At 38.4% G+C, this 25457-nt stretch overlaps 1 protein-coding gene across 1 annotated transcript in view; it reads right to left on the bottom strand.

The window, feature by feature from the left end:
- Window positions 1–6522: 6522 nt before the first annotated feature.
- Window positions 6523–25457, bottom strand: part of syngap1b (synaptic Ras GTPase activating protein 1b) — a 181496-nt gene continuing 162561 nt past the window's right edge. Inside the window, exons 20-21 of the mRNA XM_042489498.1 lie at window positions 20228–20300; window positions 6523–8620 (exon numbers count right to left, since the gene is read on the bottom strand). Of these exons, the coding sequence (XP_042345432.1) occupies window positions 8276–8620; window positions 20228–20300 (418 nt within the window). The 3' untranslated portion in view covers window positions 6523–8275. The remainder of the gene's footprint in view (window positions 8621–20227; window positions 20301–25457) is intronic.

Consider the following 25457-nt stretch of genomic DNA (forward strand, 5'->3'; position numbering starts at 1 on the left):
AGGCAGTGACCGCCTGAATATCGCGAGAGTACAGAATACACTCACAAGCGCAAGTTAGGGGTTGCCAGCTTGTCCATAAATCCCCCATTTCGGTTTGATCAAATTGTTATTATTATTATTGTTATTAATATGCCGCTTGTGTTGTTCCCTGTTCGTAGCAATGGCAGGAACAGGGAACAACACTTTTTTTTTTTTTTTTTTTTTTTTTTTTTTTTTTTTTTTTTCTAAAAGTAGCACTACAGTTATTTTTTAGATTATTGTTGTTGTTTTTTTGTTGTTTTCATTATTAATTTTAAAACATTTTTTAAAGACAGAGTATTATCACAGTTTGGTATGAGTACTTTTACTTAAGTAAAGAAACTGAACTCTTCCTCCACCAATTGTTTTTTTAGTGCATTTTTTTAAAAACATTTTTTAAAAAAGAAAATTCATTTAGTACTTTAACTGCCTTTCCAATTCTGCCTGCTGTATCACTACTTTATCACTTTATTTATTAAAGCAAAATAAGTTATAATTTATTAATTAAAGCTAATACGTTAATAGTTACTTTATAAATGAAGATTTTGCCTTCATTCATTTGTGCTTTTATTCATTTTTTTCCTTTTAATTATACATTTGATTTATTTATTTTCAATTTTTCTGTATCGGGTACTTTTTCTTTAAATGATTTAAGTTCATTTTCCTGATTATATTAAGGCCTAAGTAAAAAAAAATCCAGTACTTGTGACAGAGTATTATCACAGTTTGGTATGAGTACTTTTACTTAAGTAAAGAAACTGAACTCTTCCTCCACCACTGGTAAGAAGTAAAGGTCTTGAATTGAAATTTTTACCTGTGAATGTAGCAATTTTACTTTAGTAAAAGCAGCAATGTCACAACAACAAAAAAAAAAAAAACAATTAAAAAGACTCTATGTCTGAAATGTTGTGGTTGAATCTAACTGAGTACATTTACTCAAGTACTGCATGTAAGTAAAAATTGAGGGCACTTATACTTTACTTGAGTATTTATATTTTATGCTATCATCAAATATATTAAGACTCTCTAAAGGGGATGATTCTGCAAGACTCAGGACTTTTACTTTACTTTCAGTACATTTTGCAGAAAATACTTTGTGCTTCTACTTAAGTAAAATCTTCATCGTAGGACTTTATATGACTTTAGCTGTGTCACAAAAAAACAGTCATTTTTTTGAAGTTTTTGCATTCATACCTCGATCATTTGCACATTATGGCACTGACACCACAGCCACTATAAACTCTGTTGTTGTGATTCCTCCTGCTTGCCAGTAGAGGTCGATAAAGATCACAGATTATTTTACATCCCTGTAAATGCATGAAGTCAGAGAAATGGCATTTTTAGAGATGCTTCCTTGCTTAATTTAATGGATTCTCAAGCATTTCCTGACTGTGGAAACAGGATGTTGACACAACAAATGATGATGAGGGGGATAATTGAAAAACGGGGAATCAATAAGGAAGAAAAGGTAGTTTAATCAGGTTGTGGTTCACTGCGTCATGGGTTTGACTGCTTGAATTATGTAAGCATGCAATAATGTTTTTCAGGAATTAAAAATATTTCTCAAAAAATGCACATTTTGTAGTATTATTCAGGTCCATATTTTAGCTGAAGAAATAAAGACCAAATCATTCATTTAATTAAGAATATTCCTCAGAGTTTAACCTGGCAGAGTAATCCTATGAATATATTTGAATCTGGGGTCTGAAGCAGGTGAACTCAAACTCTCTCCTCTGTTTGCACAGCATGAACCATCTATTGCTCCTCCACTGTGCTATTTTTTTTCTGCTCTGTCCAAACTCAGAAGTTACCAACTCACTAAGGAACTGCAGGTGATTAAGTTTAGGAGGATGAGGATAATTACAAGCTTGCTATATTCAGTCCAGTCCCCAGCTCTCAGATCCTGCCCGCCATCCTCGCTCTGAGCACCTCAGCTGGGGAGAGAGCGAGGAAATGATCTGCTCTGCTCAACACGAGCAGAAAAATGTAGACAACCCAGATGAGCAAGCTCTGTGATGCAAGCAGGAGCTGCAGGAAAACGTACCTCTGGAAATAAGAGTGAATGAGCTTGTAAGTCTAGAAAATGAGGACAGGTACAACCGTCATCAGAGATTAGTAACCTATGAGCTTTCAGTTAGTATTCAGATATAAAGTATAAAATGTTTGACTTGAGAAAGGATTTTAGCTCTTTGCAACTCATAGCCTTTTTAAAAGGGTGTGCATGCTGTATGTCTACAGTCCTGAGACAATTAGTTGATTAATTGATGAGTTGAGCGATTGACAACAAATTTTGAGTCATTTATAAAGCAAAGCTGCCAAACATTTGCTGGTGCCAGATTCTAAAATGATAGTTAACAAAATCTTTATTTAATATATTTGGGGGGCTTTGGACTGTTTATCTAATAAAACCAGTCATTTAAAGAAGTCACTTTGGGCTTTAGAGGATTGTCAACATTTTTTTTTTCTTCTTTTACATTTTACAGACTAAACAATTAATCCAGAAATTAGTTACCAGATTAACATATGATGATAACACTTGCTTGTTGTGGCCCTATGTTCAAGCGGTGACCTGAAACTAAGTACATTTACTTAAAGACATCCGACATCCCAAAGCGTACGCAGCTGACGCAGAGGGAGACCTAAAACGTCATAGGTAAACATGGATGTCACTGACAGAGTGGCACCAAGTGACAAGTTCGGAGTGAGAGCATGTTGGTATTATCCCACGTACTAGCTCCTTACTGTCGCTTTTCACTGCACTCGTATGGCAGCAAACACTGATATTGGGAAATCATTGTGGTTAACACCGTTTGCTCTGTCAGCACTACTGCTGTTATTTAGCGCTGTTTATGGAGTTAGCACTGTTATCTGCTAGCTGACAGCCATATTGAGAACCATGTGCAGCCAAGTCTGAATTTGGCATGGACAACGGTGTTGATATTTGTTGAATATAAGAAAAATATAGTCTATCACCAGAATTAATCTGAAATGGACAGATACTTTGAAAAGTTAGTGCATCAAGAAATAGAACACACATTTCCACAGCAGGTTAAGAATTTAATTATTTGTTTATTTATTTATTTATTTATTTACGTATTTCTATCTCCAGATTCACCCACCCGAAAAATATAAATTCCGGTGTATTCCAAAAAAAAAAGAAAAAAAAAAGAAAAAGAGGAACAATGGCATCTTCATCAACCGCATCAAAGGAATTAATCAACAAACTCAAAATGGCAATAATTATTATCATTATTACAATAATAATTCAATGATCAGAATATCCACATTCATAACAAATCCATATACAACTGCAATACACTCTTCAACACCACTCTTCCATTAATATACACAAAATCCCCAAATGTCTGTCCTGTCAAAACAACAATAGAGGAGTTTTGGGGAGGGGGGCTATGGCTTGTCAAGGGGTATGAAGATGAGTGACCGGAGGAGAGAATGGATCTAAGGTTAGTAAGAGTATAAGGGGGGAGGCACACTTATTTAGTAAGGACCTATACAAAAACAAGCAATGTTAAGTAATGACAGTATATTTCATGGAAGGATTCGCCGGTCTATCCGAGTCTCAACAAAAGGTTAGACGGCTCCATGAGAGGCAGAATTTGGGGAACAAAATTTCAAGAAATATATAAGGGTTGTCGGAATAAATATATAACTCTGAATGACAACCGCTGCAAACATATACCATAGGAACCTAAAGTGAAAGTCAGATACGCAAGAACTCAAAAACAGGTCGAGAATTCTTCAAAGAAATGCAAATGGAGGTTTCTGGAAAAAAATTGTCTTAGTCTATATATGTACAAACATTGCTTGGTCACCCAAATCTACTTAGAAAAGCTTTTTAGTTGGTCAGAAAATGAGTGCAAGCTTTAAGATTATGTGAGTTACTTCTTGTACGAGAGCTTCGAGAATGCAGCTGTTAAGTGACAGACCTTGCTGATATTCTGAGTCTGCACACAAAGTGCCTCTGACAGCTCATTTAAAAACCTTTCCATGCCTCAGTACTGGTAACTTGAGAAGACCTATTCATAGAAAGAGAGAGAAACATTAGAGGAAAAATAACTGTACACTCTGCATATACAAACAAACTGTATATACACATAGACATACCATATATACACATTTATCCAGTATATACACAAAGATTTAGCCAGTACGCACACTTATATACAAACACATTCACTCGTTTCAGCAGGACCTCTAACATATCTCTCTCTGTCGTCGGTTCAGTCGTAAGTGGAAATTTGCGGGGATTTCAACTCAGACTGGTGTCAGTGGGGTCCATGAAATAAATGGGGAGTTTTACAGCGATTTGACTGCAGAAATGTGGCCACACTGAAACCAAGAGTTCATCCTCCGCTCGGCTAAAACTCTACAGACACATAGTCGAAAGTGGAGTACAAAACAATAAGAATGTCCTCATCCAAAGACTTTCACATCGTCCGTAAAATGGAGAGCTCCATGGCGATTGTTGGGCGAGAAACATCCGTCCACTTTTATTTTTGTTTTGAATGATTATAACCAATAGGAAGAGGGCAAGGGGGGGGGCACAGGTCACAGCAACGTGCAAACTGCTGTAAGGGGAGTAGGTAAAACACAAATTTGTCCCTTTTGTCACAGTCCTTCAGGGCAAAGATTCACTCCACAGGATTGTCTTAGTAAGAAAACTTGGTTCATATAAAATGGATTATTTATGAACTTCCATTAGATAGAGGCATCTATCTATATCAAGAAATAAATATCTGCTCCGGAAGATTTCTGATGAAGAGTTTCTTTTTTTCTTTTAAAGACTATTGTAAGAATAAGCATAGAAATATAAATAATAACATTCTGTCCGGTTTTTCAAAGTCTTCATTGAAGCAAGAGTTTTGTTCTGAAGCAGTTTCACTTGTTGTATTAGGCTGTGCATATTTAGTTTCCTTTAAAATCAAAGTCTGAAAGAGAGTCGAAACGGAAGAGCTAAAACTATATGAGTCGAGAAAGTGTCTAAATTGGAGTGAAAATGAAGCGGTTAAATAATGCTTTGAGAATCCTAGATAGATAAAGAGTGAGTAGATGAAGAGGAATCAAAGGGTAATTTGAAAAGACTATAAGAGAGAAAGAGAGAGAGAGATAAATGCTCTGAAAGTAAATCAGCTTTGACTGAAATTTTAAGAGAAGTCAAGCACCTTTGAAATACATCTTACCCACAATACACCTCCCCTCTCTCTCATTTTGGGCGTCTTGCCTTCCTTGGCCTTTGTGTTCCTCCGTTCTGCTGATTGATCAGACTGCATAGCTGTTCTTTGCATGCTCGGCAGGCTAACAAACGCCAATGTGTGTCCAGCCTACCTTTTTAAAAGTAAAATCCAACCACGAGGCGTCAAACACATTTAAGAAAAAATCCTGTTATCAAATCAGAGAGAGAGGGCCAAGGTAAAAATTAAAAAAATTTAAAAAACAAAACAAAAAACAACCCAGCATTTCCTTACATGGTCCGCTGGGGCTCTGCACCATCCTTAGAGCAAAGAGAATGGGACCAATGCCCCAAGTTCTCCCTTTGTCAGCCAATCGCGTCACGAGAGAGGGCTCTGGACATTTGGCTATGCCACCCTGCGGACTGCCGATGGTGCATCAGCCAATTAGGTTCCACATTGTCCTCCATGAAGCTGTGAGAGTGGCTAGGGGGAGACAAAAAGGGGAGACAGAGAGAGAGAAGAAACGGGGGAGGGTGCTTGATCAGGTGCTATTGAAGCATAGCGAGAGACCGAGTATCTGCATGGTGGCAGTCTTTCCAAAGCTGGACTCTTTTTCTAAATATATATATTTATTTTTTGTGTGTGTTCAGCTCTGAGGCAACTGCTTGTTTACCTGAGTCACTGAGGTATTTTCACAGCAATGTTAATTTCTCAATCACGGATCATCTTACATCCTCTGAAAAAGACACTGAACCTAGACCGCTTTGAATCCAACATTCTTCACACACAAGGTATTTCACAAGAAAAAAGTAGCCCTACAAGCTGTCTAAAGAGAAGACAATCTTTCCCTGCGTACTAGCATTATTAACATTTGGTGGTTCAACAGTTAAACATTCATTGAGAGTAAGCTAATCAGTTAGCACTGGCCTACAAAGTGCTAGCGTCGGCCGTGTTGGCCGCTGACACTGCAAAATAAGTGGTTTGTTTACTTTAAAGAGAAAAATGGCTGACACAGAGCTGATGTGAAGCTCTTAAACTCTTCTTGGTTCAACGTCTAAACAAGCTGAGTTGTTTCAGAGCGACACCAGTGTGTGAGGCTATTACGGACACAAAAACAAGTTCACATCCAGACTTACAACGGACAGTTCATACACAAAATGAAGGAATATGGATACACATTACAGACATTTCAAAGACTTTTCAGCATTTGACACATGAGAGACTGAAGAGTTCATTTCAAAAACACATCGTACAGTATTTCTAAAATTTAAAATTTGTTTTAATGCAAATGGTTTCAGAAATAGATGCCAGCCTTTTTTTCATTTTGAAATGAAACTTCAAATTATGGACACAAAGAAGTATGTCACACTGATACTGTATGTAACACTGAATACTGATTTTTAAGCATCAGGGGTGTCATATATTCTTGTTGTCTTAAGCAAGGCATTATAATGTGCATTTGGTCGATGACTAGCTAGTCTACTGGCCAAAGGATGCTCAATATATTTATCCCAGGCACTTAATGGCAGGCAAACCTAAATGGTTAAAATTCACACATAAAATGACCCTTGTTATTATGTCACACTGGCGATGTCTACTGTGACAAAATGTAGTAAAATGTGGGGCAGACTACTAATCTGTGGTTAGTATTTGTATGCAGTTACAACATTAGTTTTGGTGAAAATTGTTAGAGGAAACCATTAAAAAAAAAAGCGGAATAAAGATAATTAATAATGGCACCATTTGTCTTCCGTATGTGAACACAATTGACCAACATGTTTTAACTGAAAAAAACCCTTTAAACTCCATTCATCCATTTCATTCAACGTAGCTTCAATTAATGGAAAAAGAAATTTACTTTTTACTTTATGGGTACACTGAAAATAGCACTTTGGGGCTCCACAAATTTGACCCGTTCCATAGATTATGCATCAATTTTCAGAGCCGGGAGCTGCTTTTATTAACTGTAAGTAAAACCAGAGATTGGAGGAGGGAGCTTCTAAAAAAAAAAAAAAAAGACACAGATATGGAAACCACCAACATCCCGGTTGGACATAAGAACACAACAGGATGCACAAAGAACAAAGACAAAGACACATACAAAACATACTGGGGGGGATAAAGTCCTGTCAAAGACAAATCGCAGGAAAGAGAGAGAGAGAGAGAGAGAGAGAGAGAGAGAAAAGACAGTGAGTGAATCATGAAAGAGGCAGTGCTATGGCAGACACAGACATTTGACTTGGAAAAATGGCACCATTTGTTTCTGTTTAGCACCAGTTTATCACATATCGGTTCTGAGATTGAGAAGAGAAAAATTGCACGAGCTCAGTCCAAAAAAACAAGAAGTCCCTTAGATTGGAAAAAAAAAGAGAGGAAAAAAGTCTTCAAAAATGTCTTCGACGCTTTGATCTTGTGTCTTTGAATCTCTGTTTTCAGATCATTTTTCTCACTAGCAAAGCTAACTCCATCCATCAGATCTCTATTGGAAAACCCTGTTGAAAAACACTCAAAGGCACTAAGAAAGCCAGACTACATCACCAACATCTCGGCCTAAACAATTTGCAGCCTGGCGTGTTCAGGATATATTTAATGCACCTACATCCATGGGAGTCAAGGGTGACTATAAGCTAGCTTATAGCACTTGCTAATGGCTACTATGAAGTCTTTGGGGTGCAAGACATTCTATAGCGCTTGTTCCTTACGTGTACTTGTTCCTCATGAAGCCGCAACGAGTGCACAGGTGTTCACATATTGGCTTCAAATGCTTTATTTGACTGCGTGTGATAAGGTATCATTATCTTGTCCTGCAAGACTGATACGAACTGAAGCTCCGTGTGAGCGTCAAGAGAACAAGTGTCCGTTGAAGAGCCCTTTGTGGTGTGTGTTCATGTATTATGCACTGTACAGTCGCTGTGTGATCACTACTCGTCTCCCGCACACTTTTCTTCTCTCTCTCGGGAATCAGAATATCTACGGCGGATTGTTTTCTAAACGGGGAAAGATGGGGGACAGTTTTTTTTTTTGGTTTTTTTTTTCTCTTTTGTGTCGTCTCTCTCTGATTTGGCTCAGTGTTGTGTTTGACCTACTCCCCCTTCTTCTGCTATGCCTGTGGTTGCTGTTGTTGCCGTTGTTCCGGTTGCCTGTGAGGTTGTCATGGGGGAGGATGTTTGGCTGCCACGGAGCTCTCCATTCTGACTAGGATGTTGATGAGGAGCGGGTAGAGAGGGAGGGTCTACAGTTTGAGGGAGGACTCCATTGTGGGGCGAGCTGTCAGAGGAAATGCCCGAGGAAGAAACTCTGAGGTCGTCGGTTACCGCTCCTCCTCCTCCTCCTTGTCCTCCTCCTCCTCCCCCTCCACCTTCAGTTTTCACACCGGGGTCTGCATAACCCAGGGAGGAAAGCTGGTCCTCCTAGTGAGATAGAGAGAGAGGGGAGGGGAAAGAGGAGCGGGAGCAGGGGAGAGATGGTCGTAGGAGAGAGGCCATTCAATGAGCGATGGCAGGGATGTGAGGAGTCGTAAAGGAGATGTCCAATCAAGGCAGATATCGTGACATGTAGAGGGAAAAATCACATGTTGAAGAGGTGTAAGAGAGCGTGGGAGGAAGTAAAGATGAGAAGGAGGAAAATCACCAGAGAGGGGTTTGTGAATTGTGTGGAAAACATCAAACATTGACAAAGAACCGGTTGAAATGGGCACATGTAAAAGCGATGGCAGAAGCAAAGTAAGGAGGAATTAGAAAACAAAAAGACAAGTGATGACGGGTTGGAAGAACATCACAAAAAAGGGAGAGAGAGAGACAGGAAGAGGAAAGAGAAAGAGCCGAATGAGTTTTGAAGTTGATGCATGGCGTACACCAATAGAAATGGCAGCACAGAAAAAAGGGGCACAGGGAAAAGGGGGATGAAGGGGAATTAAAATTCTTGAGGTCAAAGGGTCCTGATCCTCTTTGGATGAGTAGCAAGGAGTGTTTATCGGGTGTCAGTCAATACGTTTCTATGTAAATGTGCGAGCTTGTATAGCTATTTTAAATCAAAGACTATAGGAGAATTCCACACTTACGGCTTCTATAAACATCTTAACAGCACATTCTGTAGCATCAGCCTGCTGCTAAAAACATGCAAAAGAACCACAAAGAGCTCAGCGCCAAATTTAAAAAAGCAAGGTAAAAGTGCATCCTATAGATTTATGGCAGGAAATCCAAACCTGTCAAAAATCACCAACCAAAATGTCAAACCCAAACCCATTGACTACATAGAGTGCTCCAGGGATAACGCTTTTCTGCAGGCCGACGAGGAGGTTAGCGACGCACTGGTTCCTTCGTCAAAAAGCCTATGGGATTTTTCTGTTGCTTTTGAATAACTGCTGAAACAAACTTTTATGAAAGTTACATGTTTTGTTCAACAAGATAATCATGGAAAAAATTAACACCACATGTATGATTTTTGATGCCTAAGGGCATGCGTTCACACAGTGGTGCAGCGCCTAGTGTCTTTTTTCTGTGCACTATGCCTTTTTCATGCAGCGGCTCAGAGTGCTTTCCATCGAAAATGCCCTAACTTTTCAGAAATGTGCAGATGACAAAACTGCCTCATTTGAAGTCATCAAATAAAGCTGCTTTTGCAGTGCCAGCATGTGAATTTGTTGACGTTCCAGCATTGGTTTTTTGTTGCCTAAACATAACCACATGTAGCTTAATCCCATCATGTGCATCACGTTAGTTGCATCCTAAAACTTAAAGAGCAGATGCAGGATATCTAAAGCATAATATAAAGAAGTGGAAGTCCACTGCAAAATGGCAAAATCTGACAACTTGGAATGAAAAGTGTTGGTATGTCAGCTTTGCAGGAAAGGAGTCTGATGCTCGCTTCCTGTGTGAATGTGATTTTTTTTTCCTACTGCTACTAATGTGCCTCCTTTCCCCAGACCTAACCATCTCTAACAAGTCGCCTAATTCTAATCATCCGTGTCAGCATATGCATTTGTTGACGTCCTGACGTTGTTTTCCATATGCTTTTGTTGCCTAAACATAACCTCAGTGTAATCCCACCATGTGCTTGTGTTAACATCATGGTGGCAGCATCCCAGAACATAGAGAATACCTCGAGCATAATATGTAGACGTGGATTTCCACTGCAAAGCAGCATTATTTTACGAGTTCAGAATAAGAACGTGTTGAAAAAATACCATTGACTTTAAGTGAAGGAACCAGAAGTGCTAAAATGCTAACTCATTTTCAGGTTTAAGGACTCATTCCTGGAGCACTCTATTGCAATGAGCTGCTGCACGGGTGCTCATCCTGGGTTGGAGCTTTTGATCGGCGATTAAATCACAGTTTGGTTTTTGCCATCCTTTCTTACCTACATTTGATGCAGAATAACAGCAATGCAAGACTAGTTTCATTATTAGTTTATATCAAAGACTGTTTGCAAGCCTTCGCTCCCAGTCGTCTTCCCTGACGTCTGTGTAGGAGCAGTGGGAAGAGAAAACAATTGGGTTATTGTGCCAATAGACAACTATGAGGACTCTATTCACGATGGTACTTAAATGTATCCAAGAGCTACTGCAAGATGATTTGAATATAGAAGCATTTTGAAAGCTGAAAAATCACAGTTTTACCATCAGACCTCTGGTGGAACCTCTTGAAATAATTGCACTTGATTTATCTTGGCTGGCACATTTGCTGTGTGGTGTCTAGACATAATTACAGAGACTCTGAGAATGTATGAGTGCAGAGCCTTCTTAAAGAGCTTATGTGCAATAAGTTTTCTTCTTTATCAAGCACTGGAAATGACATTAGATACCACTTTAATGCTTACATACAAGAAGTATGAGATACTGGAACATGGATGGAAATGGCGCGCTTTAGAGGGGAAAGACAGGAAGTAGGAAGGATAGTTTGGTCTGCATCCAGTAGAGAAAATGAATCAAATAAGCACTGGATAAACTGTATCTGATGGGTGTGTCCATCGTGAGTGGAGGGTGTTTCCATTTCACTTTAAAAAAGAAAAAGAAAAAAGAAAAACTGAGGAGAAGAACGAAAAAAAATTACCCCAAACTTTGATGTGAATTAGCGGGCCTTTTCTCTTCTCAATCAGAACCAAAATGAATGAAAACATACTCAGTTGCTAACTGGTGCTATGAACAGCCACAGTATCTACAGACAGTTACAGGATGCCAGTAACATGACTCCACTAACAGTTCTCGTTACTCTCAAACACGACCAACAGTGTCATTTAATATCCATGTGTAGACCATAACACATGTCTATTAAACTCAAGAAATCAAGCAGCTGAACAAAGACATGGCATTACTGACATCCTTTTGTTTTAAAAACTTACCAAACTTGCTTCACTCTCTGTGGGCTGTAGTGTTTGATTACTTGGTGCATTCAATTACAGCTTAGAGTGTTTTTTATGCTAATAAAAATTGGGGGTACTGGAGACAGAAACACAAAACACTTAGTGGAAATGTTAGGTGTGTAATAATGATGCAGAAAGAGTAGCGTACACACAGGTTCTTACCCATCATCCTCCAATCTCCAATCAATTTGAATCGTGGATGTCTATAGAGCAAAAATCTTCCTCACCTCCACCTTTGCTGTAAGTGTTGGTTTAATCGACTTATATATTGTTAAAGAACCCCCTGCACTGTATGGCTTAACATGACTACCGTGCCAGGTGAAGAGCTCTAACTCTGATGCAAAATAAAACAAAAATGCATTTCACACATCCTCAAAACAAGTGTCCTACGCCACCACTCAACCAAATAATGTGCCCAGGTGCCAAACACATACACAGACACATAAATATCACAAGGAAACACACACAGAAAAACACACAAAAACATGTGCACATTAAATCAGTGTTCTTCAGGGAAGGATCGGGTCAGATACGGAGATTTCCCATAATTCCGGTTATTTATCTGAGGGCGTGCTGGGAGGGATGAAAAACTGGATGGAAATATGTGTAAGAAAACACAGCGGCTCAAAAATAATCTAGAATAAAAGAGAACTCCCACAATATTCCTTAAACTTTCTGACAGATTTGTCAACAAGAATCTCTCCATGTTTTGGGCCTGTTTTTAAACCAGGTATTTAACCCTTTGGAAACAGAGCAAACTGGCTTGATAACTTTTGAAAAACAAAATGCAATGAGCAATGACCCAAAATTTTGTAAAAAATCATCAAAAAGTACAAAAAAAATACCTGAAAACAAATAAATACAATTTAAAATGAAATAAAAATTATTTAATAAGGGAAGTCTAAAATAAAAGGTGCGTAAAATTCATTATAATTCTGTAACATTTTTTTTTAATATATAGCAATTATTATTATAGTTACATTTTCTGTACATTTTCAACCCTTTAGTGGTTAACCCGAGATTCCAAAATGGCTCAAAATGTAACATTATGTGTCTGATCGCTTGTTCACAAATCTGGAGTAAAAGTCTGTGGAACAGTTTAACATCATTGTGTGTATTCTCTTTAAATTCAGATTCTTTTAATGTAGCTGATTTGCAGAAAGTCACAATTTTGCATTCAAAATTGTCTAAAAAGAATATTTAGTATCTGTTTATTGATTAACTAATGCCTTGCCATGGTGCTATTATGAACCACATGAAATCTGCATTCTGTTTGCATATGTAACGGTAATGCTGTATTTGTTAGTATTGTTAACTACTGTTTATAATATTCAGTATATTCAAAGTTAACCCTATGAAACCTGGATCAACATCACTTTTATTGCTCTGCATTCAGACGCGTTTCATAAGCATTTAACCTTTGAAACTTGATCAAATCGGTTTGACTTCTTTAGAAAAGTTGCAGAATAAGACAATCAGCAAATTTGCTAATTGCTTTACTCCTTTTGTTTTTTCTTTTTTTTGGCAAATTTTCAGGTCTTTTTTGTTTTAGTAATTTCTTGCTAATATGAGGTAATTTCCCGTTAAGTTGCTCATTGCCTTCTTTCCATGTTTTTGAGAGAAAACAGGCCAATTTGTTTAGGTTTCAAAGGGTGAACCAAAGACAAGTGAAAAACATGCGGTGTCTATTAAATGTGATGAAACTTTGAGTTGAATATTTGCAAATGCCAACATCTGAAAATATCGGAGCTTATAAATCAATGGCATCCATTGATTATTTTGTATTTCTCTGCATTTCCACATTTTACCCAATGCAAAGAGTTACAGGAAGGTCTCCGTATATGACATGGAAATCATTTGCGAATAATAAATGTTGGCATACTGTATGTCTGTGGGTTGCTGGTTATGGCTGAATTGTGTGCGTGTGTGTGTGTGTGTGTGTGTGTGTGTGTGTGTGTGTGTGTGTGCAAGCGATGGCATTTTCACTTGCAGAGGGCTGCAACAGTCACACACAAAACATTTGATGTTTAATATTTTGAAAAAGCTCCTAATTTATCTCATGTAATCCAAAACTTGCTTCCTATTGGAGGTGTGTCACAGAATATTTGTAGAGTTACAAGCTGATACAAGAAGGCACGCTTTTGTGTTGGGAGGGTGACAACAATTTGGCAAAACAAAGAAAATGTCACTTTTTTTGTGTGGTGAAGGAGAAGGAAGCTCACTTCATACAACACTGTGCATAAATTTCAATTTTTTGTTATTTGTCAGAGAAGAAAAGACTTTAAAGCTGCATAAGGCAAGACGAGCATAAAAAACATGTTGCTGATTGTTAATCTTTTGCACTGATGACTCAATGGGGGTAAAGTAAATAAAAGTAAAGTAATAAAGGAAGGTTGTAGCCATAGAAATGCTACAACTGTGAGTCATGTAACAATATGGAAATATTAATGGGACTTGCTTCAGGAGGTGCCTGAAAAAGCTTTTCAACTTGTCCTCGCACAGCCACCTTTAGAGGGTGTAACTGTCAGAGATCACACATGACAAGCAAGTCTCAAGTCCTATCCGTCAAGTCTCGAGCAAGTCCCAAGTTACTGTGGTGAGAATAAAGCAAGTTAAATCATAATCCAGGACTTCTAGAAAAATGATAATATTTTCTGAAACATGTCAGGTCCTTTTGATTCATTTGACTCATCTCATTTGTCACAGTCCAGTTGAGCCTTTTATTAATGTTTTATTAAGCAAGTTTTCAAATTTGCCGCTTACGTCTTTCACTGTAATTATGTATGTACAACCAAGACTTTAGTTGTACAGTGTGTTATCCATTTAGTAGCTAAAGCAGCTGGCCAACTTCGTTTGTCTGCTATAAGAAAAAACACACAAATGGTCTTGATTTGCCACAGTTTGTCTTGACTTTACACACAGACTCTTTTTGTGTGTGAGGCTAATGCTCCGTGTTTTGAACAGCTAACTGTAAATGGCAGCAACCGTGTTCATCCAAACTTTTATTCACCTTCATTCAATTTCCAGCCTCTCCCGTGCATTTGGTGTCATTAGATAAAAAGTGCACCGTCGGCCCGGTGCTGTGCACTGACACTGCAATACATGATTTATGGTTACTACGCTTCAGACATATTTCAGATGAACGCCGCTCGCTGCCAAGTTTTTTAGTGCGGCTTTAAATCTTTGAAATGTTTTGTTGTCACTCTTTCAACACAGAGGTGTGCCCTTCAAGTAACCTCTGTCCAAACACTCTGTGACGGACCTCTTTTCCCTGAAAGATAAATGGAAAAGTAAGTGGGCCTGTCAGTGTGCTGGCTTGCAGTGAGTTCACAGGGTGCTGCGTATGGACAGGGACGCACATAGAGAACAGTAGAAGTGGAAAAGAGGCAGCAGGTTATGGATGGAGAGTGAGAGTTTGCCGGTTTGTTTATTACCTGGTTACTCGGGGTGGGACAGGCGCGAGACGGGGCTGCACTAGGATGGACTGACGCCTCCCCTAAGAGAAATCACCGTATCTCATCAACATAGGAGGAGAGGAGAGGAGAGGAAAGGAGAGGAGGATTGAAAGCAGGAGGCAGAAGGAGGAGGAAGCTGAGGAAAACATCAGCCACCCAAAACAATACATACACAATGTACAACAAAACGTGAACAGAAAGAAAAGGACATAAATATACGTGAAAATGCTTACCAACGCACATTTACATAGATAATGGCAACCATTCACACACAGTTTTATCAGACAACCCAACAGGCTGAAAGCATTAAAGCAGCTCGCCATGCAGTGTGTCATTAACAGAAATCATGCTTAGCAAAAGAAAGTCATTAAATCATGCACTCCAAATGACATCTGCAGCTGAAAGCGGCTGATTAATCCAATAGACTTTAGAAAGCTGAAGCTGGCATGTTTCCTGGTTTCAGAAGCGTCAAAGAACATGCGTTTATCAAACATGCAATCATCTACTCTATGAAGATAAATATATACACAGACTTGGAGAACCCAGAATTATATCTGCATAAACACAGAAACAACAGAAAAAAGGATTCCTGCACTTCACTGTAACACACACCACGCCATACGCATGTGCACACACACACACACACACACACACACACACACACACACACACACACACACACACACACACACACACACACACACACACACACACACACACACACACACACACACACTCTAAAATGACCAACAGTCAGGAACAATAAGCACGGCTAAAAGAGTCCTGTCAACACTTTTATGATTGAAACACTGATGATTAATGTCACTGTGAGCTCAGGGAGCCGTTTCCTCATTAAATACGACTTGCTGACACCAGCTGATCAAATAAAAGTCCACCAAGTTTAATGAGATCTTAAGGAAGGCTTTAAAAATTATCTATATAACAGTAAAAAACAACATAACTGCCAGATACTGTGAAAGGTTTATGTAAAAGTCTTTTAACTGGCACTAATATCCTTAAAGGGCTATTCAGTATCTAAATTGTTTTACATTATAAATCTATGTTAATACATCATCAAATGAAATATATTTCGCCTCTATTGAAAAACATAATTCGTTACTGTAATGACAGGATGTTATTTTATTTTATTTTTTCACTTTTCCAGGTAATTCTCTTGTAAATTTGTACTTATCTTGCTAATTTTGGGACCATATGCTTTTTTATTTAAGAAATCAAAGCAATTTTCTCAGGTTTCAAAGAGTTAATATACTAATGATCATTTTATGAGTGAAGCCTTCCTTTAAAGACTTTTCATTATTTGGCTGTTGTCAGCATATCAGATGCTGACGTGTGTTTTCTTTACTTAAACAATAGTTACTAATGCCTTCATGTCCTTTTGACAGCAGTTCTCAAATCTCAAAAATGTCTGGAGGGAAGTAAACTTTTTGCAGTGTAAGTTTGTTTCGGAGGCATCAGGATGCTGTTGTGGGAAGTATTATGGCGTCCTGCACCTGTGTTATTATGTGAGGTCTAATTAAGTGAGGGGTGTTGTTTTGGAAGCTGGTAGCAGTGGCCTGAGGAAACAATGGCATCATGCTCTCCCTTTTCACTCCCTATTAATGTACCGCTGCCTCTCTCAGCTGCAGCGTGTGCACCAGTCTCACCCAATAAAGCTGAGTGTCGTCACACTGGACTGAGCTGTCTGCTCGTCTTCAGTGCCGTGGTTTATCAAAACAGAAGCTTTAAAGCTATTTCCGACAGAACAGCATCAGAGAAGCACAGAGAGCTGCATTTAGACTAAAGGAGCACTTCAACGAACCTACTGAAATATCTCAATAAATGCTTAATCGATTGTCATAAAATTTTGTTACGATGTTAAAGCTCCCCAAAGGATACATCTCAGTGATTCTGGTGATCCTCTGACTTTCCCACTAGAGCCACCATGAGATTATCATCAGTCGTTTTTGGTGAAATATCTCAACAACTATTGGATAAATTGCCTTGAAACTTTGTACAGATATTTAAGTCCCCCTCTCGATCTATAATAATCATGAGGATCCCTAATACTTTTCCCTTTACCCTTTAATTTTTTCTTAAACTACGTATAAGTAAAATGACAATAAAGTTACCTTGTACCTTAAAACCATTGTTCCTGAGCACAGCCTCGCAGACGCGCTCACACGGCTGTAAAGTCTCGTTTGTTTTGAACTGCGTTATATTGTACAGATGTTTGCCTTCCACTGATAAAAACACAGATACTTTTATTTTTTTGACCACAAAGATTCTTTGGCTCGGGTCAGCTTTTAATCAACTTTTTATCACTTATTCTTTTAACAAATCACTTCTGTCTCTGTGCTCTGATTAAGATTTTTCATATCCTGAAAACAGCGCCTGAAAGATTTGTCCACCTGTCTTTCATCAGATTTTTTCAGCTGCTTTAACGTTAGAATGAGACTTCTACATTTTAATACCATATTTAAGTATCTTAAATATGACATAAACATGGTACAGATGAGTAAAGGGAAAATTCACGTTATATGGTGTGATCTGTTGGCAATAAGGACTCTATAAATGTAGTAGTTTTACGCTCCTCCTTTAAACACGGCGGTGAAGGTGCCCTGCAGCTTGCAGATAACCTCCAGCATAGTTTGAATGTTAAGCAGGCGGCTGCTCGCACTGTGCTCTTCTGTAATCCAATAAACAGTGTTGTCAAGGCAGTATTGGAGCTTAAACTGTCACTGGTAGATATGAAGCCATATGTTGCAGCTAAATGCTGGTATAAGGCCTTAACACTCTCCTTAATGGTTCTTCACAGACTTACAAGCCTGTTAAACAATTCTTTTATTAGGTTTTAAAAACTCAGTGTCTCAAATGTCCACCAACTAACTCTGGTTGTTAAAAGAGAAACAATAAAGTTTGGCGTTAGTGATTCAATGTAAAAATTCTCTTTTATTCAGTCATAGATTTACTGCTCATGTACATCTATATTAATTGTGCATTAGTGATGCCTAAAAAGAAAAAAAACATTATTATTACTATCATCATCATCATTAAAATTATTACTACTACTTATAATAATATTGTTATTGTTATATATTTTTTTTTTTTTTTTTTTTTTTTTTACTACTTTTTTGTGTAACAGACTTACATCTTTTTAAAACAGAATAATATTATATGAGTATGTTAAGCCCCATAAAACAGGTACAACACCTTTTTCACTGACAGTAAACAAGACTCAACATGATTCATTGTGCATTCTCCCTTTCATCTATTTTGGTGCTAATTTGCACTAAATCATAGCCCACATACTTTTTCCTAATTGCCTACACTTTATGGCACTCCAGCCATCGTCCTACCTACGCTGCAAACTTTATCCATCTGGAGCCCCAAATGGGTTTCCAGAAAACACAATACACAATGCAAATAGGACCATGCAACACGAAACTAATAATTAGTCCAAAGATAATTAATCAGCAAACACTTTGATAATAAATAAATCATTAGTCATTTTTTAGCAAAACCTCAAAATGTTCTGTGCAGCTTAGGTTCTCAAATTTGAGAATTAGTTGATTTTCTTTGTTTTACATGACAATAAACTGAAAATGTTTGGGTTTCTGGCAGTTTGTCGGACAAAACAAATCAACAATGAGGGGGCATTTTGGGCTCTAGGAAACTATGATCAGACTTTTTTACGCTGTTTTATGCCATTTTATAAGCCAAATCACTGATAATTTAATTGGTGAGAGATTAATCGATAAAACCACCACAGATCACAGGTTACATTGGTAGCCTACGAAATAAAGAGTCAACACACTGCACTATGCATCCATAAATATTGAAATAAATTACCACCAAGGTGATGTTTTAAGCTTCAGACGCTTCATCAGACTGATGATAAAGCTCCAAGCTTCACCTCGGTGGTAATTTAATTAAACGTTTATGAGAGCACAGTCTGGTGTGAGGACTTTTGCATGATCTCTTGTCCAGCACTTACCCAGCGAACAATTTTTGGTTCAAAAAACGTTCTGAGAATGGTAAAATGCAACCAATGCAATGTGTTAGTAATGTTTTCAGTGGCAAGTTTTCTTTTAGTTCCCAGAATGTTTATCTTAAAGTTAGGGTAACATTCTCTATAAACATAAAAAAATGTTAAAAATGTTTTTGTTGTTGTTATTAACATATGTCATTACATTACATTTCCATAAAAATGGTCTGTAATCTCAGGCCTCAGCAACGTGTTTTGAATGTTACTTTGAAAATGTTCTTTCCATGTTCTAATGTAATATTGTGGAAACATTGTATAAAAAAGAACATTCTATAATCTGTCACCTCTCAATGTCACCAAAACATCCTCACAATGTTGCAGTTATATCATAACATCTTAGTCAGCATTTAACCTCATAGGGACGTTATTTAAATGAATGAATGAATGTTGCAGGAACGTTCGTTAAATTTGAGTATTACTGCACTGCTGCTAAATTAAAATATCTGAGTATACTTATTCTACCACTGCTGGGTATCATTTAAAAAAAAATATCCACATCCCTGTGCATGAGTGAGCTGATTTACCTCTTCCATTCTTAACACATATGCACATATATACATACATATATACATACATACAGCATATATGCCTGTTCACACACACATACACACACACACTGTATTTGCAGCATGAGTCATGCTCAGAGGTGGGCCCGTTCACTTTGACAGGGTCAGAAATGGGGCAGGTTAACAGCATGAAATGAAAACCACTAAAGAGGGAAGCTCCTGAAGACACAACACCACCACCACAACCAGTACGCGGCATTATGGGGGCTCAGCTGTTCAATAACCTGAGCCTCAGTCTGGTTCTACATCATGTGTGAAACAGGTTTAACCTCGTCATGCTCGGCAGAAACATCTGACACAGAAACATCATCACAGGCCGAGATAATGCTCACAGACCACCTCGATAGCTCGAGCCGAGGAATGCAAACAGCAACGCTCTCTGATCTCCAAAGCTCCCAGGTTATGTTGGCGGACAAGATGGCAGTCAAACCCAAACACAGGGACGGGGCAGGGACGGGCCGAGACAGTCAGAGGGACCACACACACACACGCAAATAATAACAGTAGCAGGGAAAAAAGAGAGGAAGAGGGGGATAGCGGAGAAGATAGCACAGGCCATCGGACAGACTCGACGAGGGAAGAAGCACAGACCTGATCAGCGAAAATCCTGGTTTTTGGCTCAATCACGGGTCCTCCCCTTAACTCATCCTCCACAGCCATGAGTCTTGGAAGCAGAGAGAGAGAGAGAGAGAGAGAAGGGGGGGCAGAAAGAGAGGGAGCATTATGAATTCAAGATTTACAAGAGCAGGTGCAACATCTGTCTCAACAACACCACAAGATGTTGGTTACCTGAATCCCAAAATCTGATCGGCAGCTCAATCTTTTAAGGCAAATGTTGAGCGAGCCGTGCTTTCTAAGGGGCTGCCAATTTTCACTACTGCAGCTTTTTTTTTTCTTCTCGCCCCCATGGGATTCATCAAAGCACTTTTGCCCAATTTAAGGTGTTTTCAAAGCACAATTAGGGCCAACTGTGGACGATTACGCTCGCTTATGTGAAGTTCAATAACAGATCTCGATCATCCCCAGGGAATTGCCCATCTTACGTAACATGGCTGAACAAGGCACTGGTGGAAAATCCTTTGACTAATCATTTCAAAGACTCCGCTCGCAGATATGAGCGAGCCGGAGTTTTCATGAGCCATCGGACAATGCAGGTTTCCCAGCTTTCGTGATTATCCAAGTGCCAGGGATTTACTCCAAACAGGTTCATTCAAGGACATTTCTCATACAGGGTTGTCTTGCAGTTACACGGCCAACTGGCTAAACTGTGAACACTGTTATGGTGGTGATAAATGCCAAAATAGAAGTTAGTGTGGATTTAAAAAAAGACTTTTTCACATGATAGCATTGGGTTGCTTTCATGATTTTCCATCTGTTTTAAAAAAGCACAATAAACATCTTTGCAGTTTGCTGACACGAAATGAGCTTGCAGGAATATTACCCCGTTATAAAAGTGCACAAATGAGTAACTTTATGTTAATTTGTTGGAGTGAAATGACCAGGAAGATTTATTAAACAACCGAATAAATAAAACAGCTGACAGCTACATTTCATTGCCGCCATGTTTTACCACCAATCCGGTCATATTGCGTCACACAAGACTTCTTTCACATTCATCTTATTCAGAACGCAAAGAGGCCAACGCGTTCTCACTCCCAACATGTCAAATACAAACGCTTTGTCAGTGATTTTGGCGTCAGACAGCCTTCTGTTTGTCCTCTGCATTCATTTCTACAGTATTTGTGCATGTTTTCTGAAAGCTTACGGATACAGGTGAAAAGAAGCAGTACCGCGGGAAATTTTGGGGACAGTGTAACGTATTTCAAGGGAGATTTTGTCGTAACTTCGTAAATGATTTTGGCCTCAGATACCGATGTACAGAGGCACCTTACATGGCAGCATGATACACAACAGACGGCGGCTATGGGCTCATTTATGCTCAAAGTTAGAAATAGAGACATGCGAAGTCTTCTGTCAGAAGAAGAAGAAATTTAAATAATGGTAACAAATATAAAGTAATGCACATTATGGTTGCACAGCACACGACATCTGCAAAGCTGCTCTAGTTAAAACGTAACATTATTACGACCTCCTCCACCGTTACCCTTTGTTGATGTCGGAAACTTTTGTCTTTGCCCTCTAGAGCCATCTATTGGCTATACCTATGCCATCACAACTAACACATGGAAGTATGAAGGCAATGACTTTTACAATATATCTATTTTTTGTATGTAAAAGGAGTATAAATGAGCTACCGCTGCAGAATTTCCGCCGCCGACGGCCACACCAGAACTCTTCAAATACCAGTGCGACAGCTGCGACAGATGCTGACAGCATTGAGCGACAGCTATTTCTGACACTGTCGGCAGCTTCCATAGTGTAAAGAGCAAGAAATTCCCTTTAGGCTGGAGAGGCTGGTGGTTCAGACAAACAAACACTGGACTTTCACGCAGGAGCCTGCTGTTTGTTTCCTGTGTGAAACTAAAAGTCAGAGTCAAGTAACGTCAATAACAACATAGTGTGCTACAATAATAACATATGTCACATGATGTATGCCACTTCACATATGACATGATGTTAGTACCTGTACTCATTTTAAGCCAAACCTATCATGTGCTTTTGTTGCCTAAACTTTACGAAATAAACGTTAAAACGTGTTTTATCAGTGATTTAAGTAAAAGACTGTTTGCATGTAAGAAGCAGAAACTCTACATTTCCTGTGGTGTAAGTGTATTTTCCAAAAAGACGCAATACTTATAAAAAGTGTCAATTGAGACGATGTGCATTAATATCCAAAAAGAGCGCATGAGGCTAACTAGTGCATCATATTTTGACATTTAGGTCCATTGACAAAACGGCGGTATTTTACAAGTTGGGATGAGAACGCGTTGGAGAGGCACATGTTTAACAATAAAGAACGAAAATCCACAGGTGAAGTTTCAAACATAAGCGTTTGGATGTTTTATTCCATAAATAATGTACAGTGTTGAGAGTTATTTTACAAAAGAAGAAGGAAAAGAAAGAATCACTCATACTGTAAGCACACACAGAAATATAAGCAGTGTCCCAAAAAACAATGGAATGTAACATGAGCATACAGCATTAAGATTCTGACATGACTTCAAGAGGCAGACAATGATTCATGTGGGTGATATGTTACAAAGAAAAAAAAAGCTTTTAATATCCAGTTGTTCTTCAAGTAGTGTGCTTTTGAGGTCAAGTCGTACATGTAGTCAAAACAATGTGTGCAACATGAGGTCACAATGTCTGAATATTTTGCTACAGAGAAAAAAGGCAAGAGACAAATAGGATGTAAAGTTGATGTAAAGTCAACGGAGAGAAACAACAGACCTGAATCAAACAGCAGCTGCAAATACTTTCTTTTTCTTTGCAAACTTACGCTGTGTCCGAAATCATTCACTTTATAATTAATTTATATTTAATTAATTTAGGCATTTTTGTGAAGAGGACTACAAAGTGAGCTCATGAGAATCAACTTTGATCTGTGGTTCATTACTAATAAATGCCAACATGCATATTTGTGAGGAATGCATACTATATAAAGCATATTTTCCCCAAATTAATAAGTGTTACAAAATGCATTGCGTTCGTTTGCGTTGTGCTGTTCAGCTCACATTAAACATATTATCAACGCTGTGCTGGCAGACGGACAAGAGGAGGGAGAGCAACACGATTTCAACCCGTCCTCAAATTTTCTGTTTGACAGCCCTGACACACCAAGCTGACGGTCTGCTGTCCGTCAGTGTTGGGTCATTCCCAACTCGTAAAATATCACCACTTGGTCAGTGATTTTACCATCGGACATCGATGCAAAATGGCACCTTTTGCATGACACGCCACTGGGTGGCATCAGTTTTTATACCTTTCACTGTGGCATGATACGCAGGTGAGCAGCATTAGTTTATAATGCGGCCAGACAGCAGCTTTGCTGCAGTTTGATACGCCACCGTTCAGACAGCTGTGAACTGACGCTGCATCCTGGAGTGTTTCCATCGGACGCAGAAGGATACCTTGCGTCATATGCAAAAGCGAACAGCACTGACAAAGCAGCAATATTTGATGAGTTTGAATGAGACTGTGTTGGTTCTGCACACTTGACCCTTGTCAGACCTTTAAGTCTTTTTTTCAAGGGATTAAACATGCCGAATCAGCGTCTGTCGCTGATTGAAATCACTCTGATTAGCAGTTTAGCTTAGCGCAAGAGAAAAGAAACGAAAGTGAGAGCAAACTAAGGACTAAAGACAAGAGCAAGTTAGGTGGAAACAAAGTTATTACATGAAGTAAGATTTGTTTAGCCAATAAGCTTTTAAACAGAAACATTCTTCTTTTTGTTGTTTTTCACTGCCGCAAGATAAATATGCTTTGTTCTTGTAACACTGGATCATGTTGTAAAAATGAAAATGGGCTGCAAAGCGTCCGGATGTCTTTCCAGTTTCCCTTTTTGAATTGCGAATACAGATGAGAGAGTTATTTCCTGTCACACATGCTTGTTGGCCAATGGTTTAAGTTTTTGCAGTGTGTTCGTGTGCAACTTTTTGGCTGAGATACGTTGATATGAGGAGACACTTTAGTCGGCTTTGTCACCACTAGTTCTATATCAGTTTTGGGGTTTCTGCGCCTTTAGTGACCATCAGTTGTAAAGTACTTTTTACAATGCATTGTGGGGCACTTTGAGTCCACTATAAAGGGCATGACAATTCTCGCTACACAATCGAGCAGCGCTACAAAATGGCAAATTCACGATATAGTGGACTATGCAGTGAGTAGTGAGAGATTGCGGACACAGCCATAAAGTACGTTTTTTAGAAAACTTACCTCTCGACATCTGATTGGTGCTGACGCTGCAGAGCCCTCCCATCTGGTTCAAACAAACTAAGAATTATTTGCAACTATTTGACAAAGGTCTGCGTAAAAGTGACTACAAACCCTTGGCTGTTGCTACAAGCCATGTCAATCAGACCAATATTGATCACACACACATCAAGCCAAAACTCATCACCACTATGAATTCATTTGCAAGATTTAAACAGAAGTTTTGCCGTACTGTAGTACAATCGACACAGCCTATCAATATATTCTTGCTACACAAGAGAGGCGGATATACTGACACCAGAATATTATCTATATCTCTGGAGAGGGAAAAACAAAATAATATAGTTGCCCTTTTAATAATCATAATATTTAAATCATACTTTAACTGCATAAGTTAAATGACAGTACTGTCTAGCTTTCTTAAACAACTATTCTGATCACCATCACCACCAATGACGGACTGCAGGTCAAAAGGCATACCAAGCATATACAGCGCAATCATACAAATAAGAAGAAAAAATATTGTTGTCGCTTTAATTAATAAATAATATCCATAGCAGTCTTTCATTTTTAAATGCAGATAAATTCACAAACACCGTACAGAGAAGCCAAAAACAAGTTGAGAACTGAAGAACACACTTTGCAGAACATACTGTTGTCAAAGAGTCACGTCATTGTTGTCATGTTGTCTCTGTGGTATTTTGAACTTTACAGTATTCCAGGTCTTACATTATATATATATATATATATATATAATTTTAAGTTTAGATACTGTGGATGGCACCTGGGAAAAAAGATAATATATATTTAAATACCATGCGTTTGATATTTATATGAATATATATATAATCTTAAGTTTAGATACTGTGGATGGCACCTGTGAAAAGATTTTGGTAACACTTTACAATACCATCTTTGATAGATGGTAAATTAATACATAATTAAATAAAAAGTGAAATGCTTTTTTTAACTGTAAAACAAATAAACT

Source organism: Plectropomus leopardus, chromosome 7, assembly GCF_008729295.1.
Source record: "Plectropomus leopardus isolate mb chromosome 7, YSFRI_Pleo_2.0, whole genome shotgun sequence".
Taxonomy (NCBI): Eukaryota; Metazoa; Chordata; class Actinopteri; order Perciformes; family Serranidae; genus Plectropomus; species Plectropomus leopardus.